A 2433-nucleotide genomic window follows, 5' to 3' on the forward strand; every position below is an offset into this window, starting at 1 on the left:
TTATACATTTATGATTCAAAGTATTGTCCATCATCTGGCCACTACTTTCTCCCATCTTTCGGGTAGCGTACGAATCCCGCGTCGAAAAAACTGGTCATCTTTTGAGGCTATCCACGAATCGATCCAATTTTTTACTTCATAAGACCGGAAGTGCTGGTCAGCCAGGCCGTATGCCATTGATCGAAACAAGTGATAGTCAGAGGGAGCAACGTCTGGAGAATACGGCAGGTGGGGTAGGACTTCCCATTTCAACGTTTCCAAGTATGTCTTGACCACTTTCGCAACATGGAGTCGAGCATTGTCATGCTGCAAAATCACTTTATCGTGTCTCTCGTTGTATTGCCGTTTGTCTTTCAATGCTCGGCTCAAACGCATCGATACCGATCGCCTGTGTTTCAGTCGATTTTAACAGTTCATAATACACTACGCCAAGCTGGTACCATCAAATACAGAGCATGACCTTGGACGTCAAAATCACCGTTCTTGCGTTGAAACCACTCACGACACGTTCTTTCACTAATAGCGGTCTCACCATAAGTATTTGAGAGCATTCGATGAGCCGCAGATTTCTTCATATTGAAGCAAAAAATTAAAACCTCCCGCAAATGACGAGAATTTGGTTCGTAAACTGACATTTTCAATCGAGAATAACTTTATGATGCAGACACAAATCGACTAATGTTTCTATGGGATTATGTTGACAGATGCCCAAGTTTATTGACGTCTATGATTTATTTATTTCGATCACCACTTACCGCTAAAGTTGTCTATAAGAAAACGGCGGAAGCAAAGTTGATATAATACTTATTCTTTATTTCCTTAACTTGCATTTGTACTAATCATTTCAAATATGATAATTTCATAACAGTAAGATATAATTAATAGGTATAATATATGTTCATAATCTACTACTTGATATTTTTACATTTAGACATAAATATAGATATATATATATAATAGGCAACAAATCAGAATTAATTTAAAAATCTTTTTGTATGTCATAATTACCTTTTCACTTTGTGACGGAAGGAATTAATTTCTTCTTTGATGAAGTTTACAATTTTCAACTAATGATTATAAAAATTAAAGACTATGTAATAAAACCATATTTTTAATCTCAAGTTCAAGATTTCGTAAAAAATTTAGTTTAAAGCTTGATTTAAAAAAATATTAAGACATTTTTGTTGCAATAAAAAAATTGTCATAAAAGTTTTCAACAAAGTTCAGTCATTATTCTGGATTTCATGAACAATAAGATGATAATTTGAGAGAAGAATCTTGGTCCAAAATTCATATTTATCTTGAAAAAAGCATTGTTTTAATGATCTATTATCTCTCATCAAAAAAATTTAATTAATTATCTTCGAAAGACACATTAAACATATTACACAAATATTAATATCTCCATCTTTACGAACAAAACTGTTACATAAAAAACGCATTATATATACAAGCTGCATATATAAAAGTATATCAATAAAAATCTATAATAATAATTAAAATTTGGCACATAAGAATAATATTTTCGATTTTTAGTACCTTCCTTTTTTTAGCTAAATGCAGTAATTCATGCAAGTGCATGCTCCTATTGCATATTGCAGCTGGCACGAGATTGGTGTATATGATCTTCCGGCAATGATAGATTATATTGTAAAGACCACTGGCCGCAAAAAAATGTTCTATATAGGGCACAGCCAAGGTACCACTTCCTTCTTTGTCATGACGACAGAACGACCTAAGTATCAAAATTATATCAAGGAGATGCATGCTCTGTCCCCGATCGCTTATTGCGGCAGGATGAAGAGTCCCTTGCAAGTGCTGTCGCAATTTTCCGTCGGCTTTGACGTACGTAATTTTTGAATAAAAAAATTGATTTTAATCAAACTCAAATATTATCTGTATCTAACAATATGAATACATGATTGCAGTATTTCTGGAATTTAATTGGCTTGTACAAATTCAATCCTAACCACGATTTCATAAAAGTAATTCAACAATTAGTGTGCGCAGAAAAAGCATTTACCCAACCAATATGTTCTAATTTTATGTTTTTGCTGTGTGGATTCAACATTGAACAATTTGATACGGTACTAATACTGCCTTTAATATTAATTATATTATTATACATAAGCATTATCTCATACTTTTATATATATATATTTTTTTTTTTGAAATTTCATTTTTAAAGTAATTTTTTAAAATTATTCTAGCAAAATAATTAAACTTATATTAAATATACAGAGGATTTATTAATTTAAAATTATTATTTATTTGTGATATTATTACGTTAATTAATATCAGTCGTTATATACGTCTCTCTCTCTCACACACACACACACACACACACACACACACACACACACACACACACACACACACACACACACACACACACACACACACACACACACACACACACACACACACACACAC

The 2433-nt window shown here is 32.3% G+C and overlaps 1 protein-coding gene across 1 annotated transcript in view; it reads left to right on the forward strand.

Annotated features, from left to right (window-relative positions):
* The window catches only part of LOC105617586 (lipase 3-like), a 25611-nt gene that overhangs the window by 9929 nt on the left and 13249 nt on the right, over positions 1-2433 (forward strand). Inside the window, exons 2-3 of the mRNA XM_012199146.1 lie at positions 1602-1845; positions 1929-2087. Coding sequence (XP_012054536.1) covers positions 1602-1845; positions 1929-2087 — 403 coding nt within the window. The remainder of the gene's footprint in view (positions 1-1601; positions 1846-1928; positions 2088-2433) is intronic.

The sequence above is a fragment of the Atta cephalotes genome (genome assembly GCF_000143395.1).
Source record: "Atta cephalotes unplaced genomic scaffold scaffold00001, whole genome shotgun sequence".
Classification (NCBI taxonomy): domain Eukaryota; kingdom Metazoa; phylum Arthropoda; class Insecta; order Hymenoptera; family Formicidae; genus Atta; species Atta cephalotes.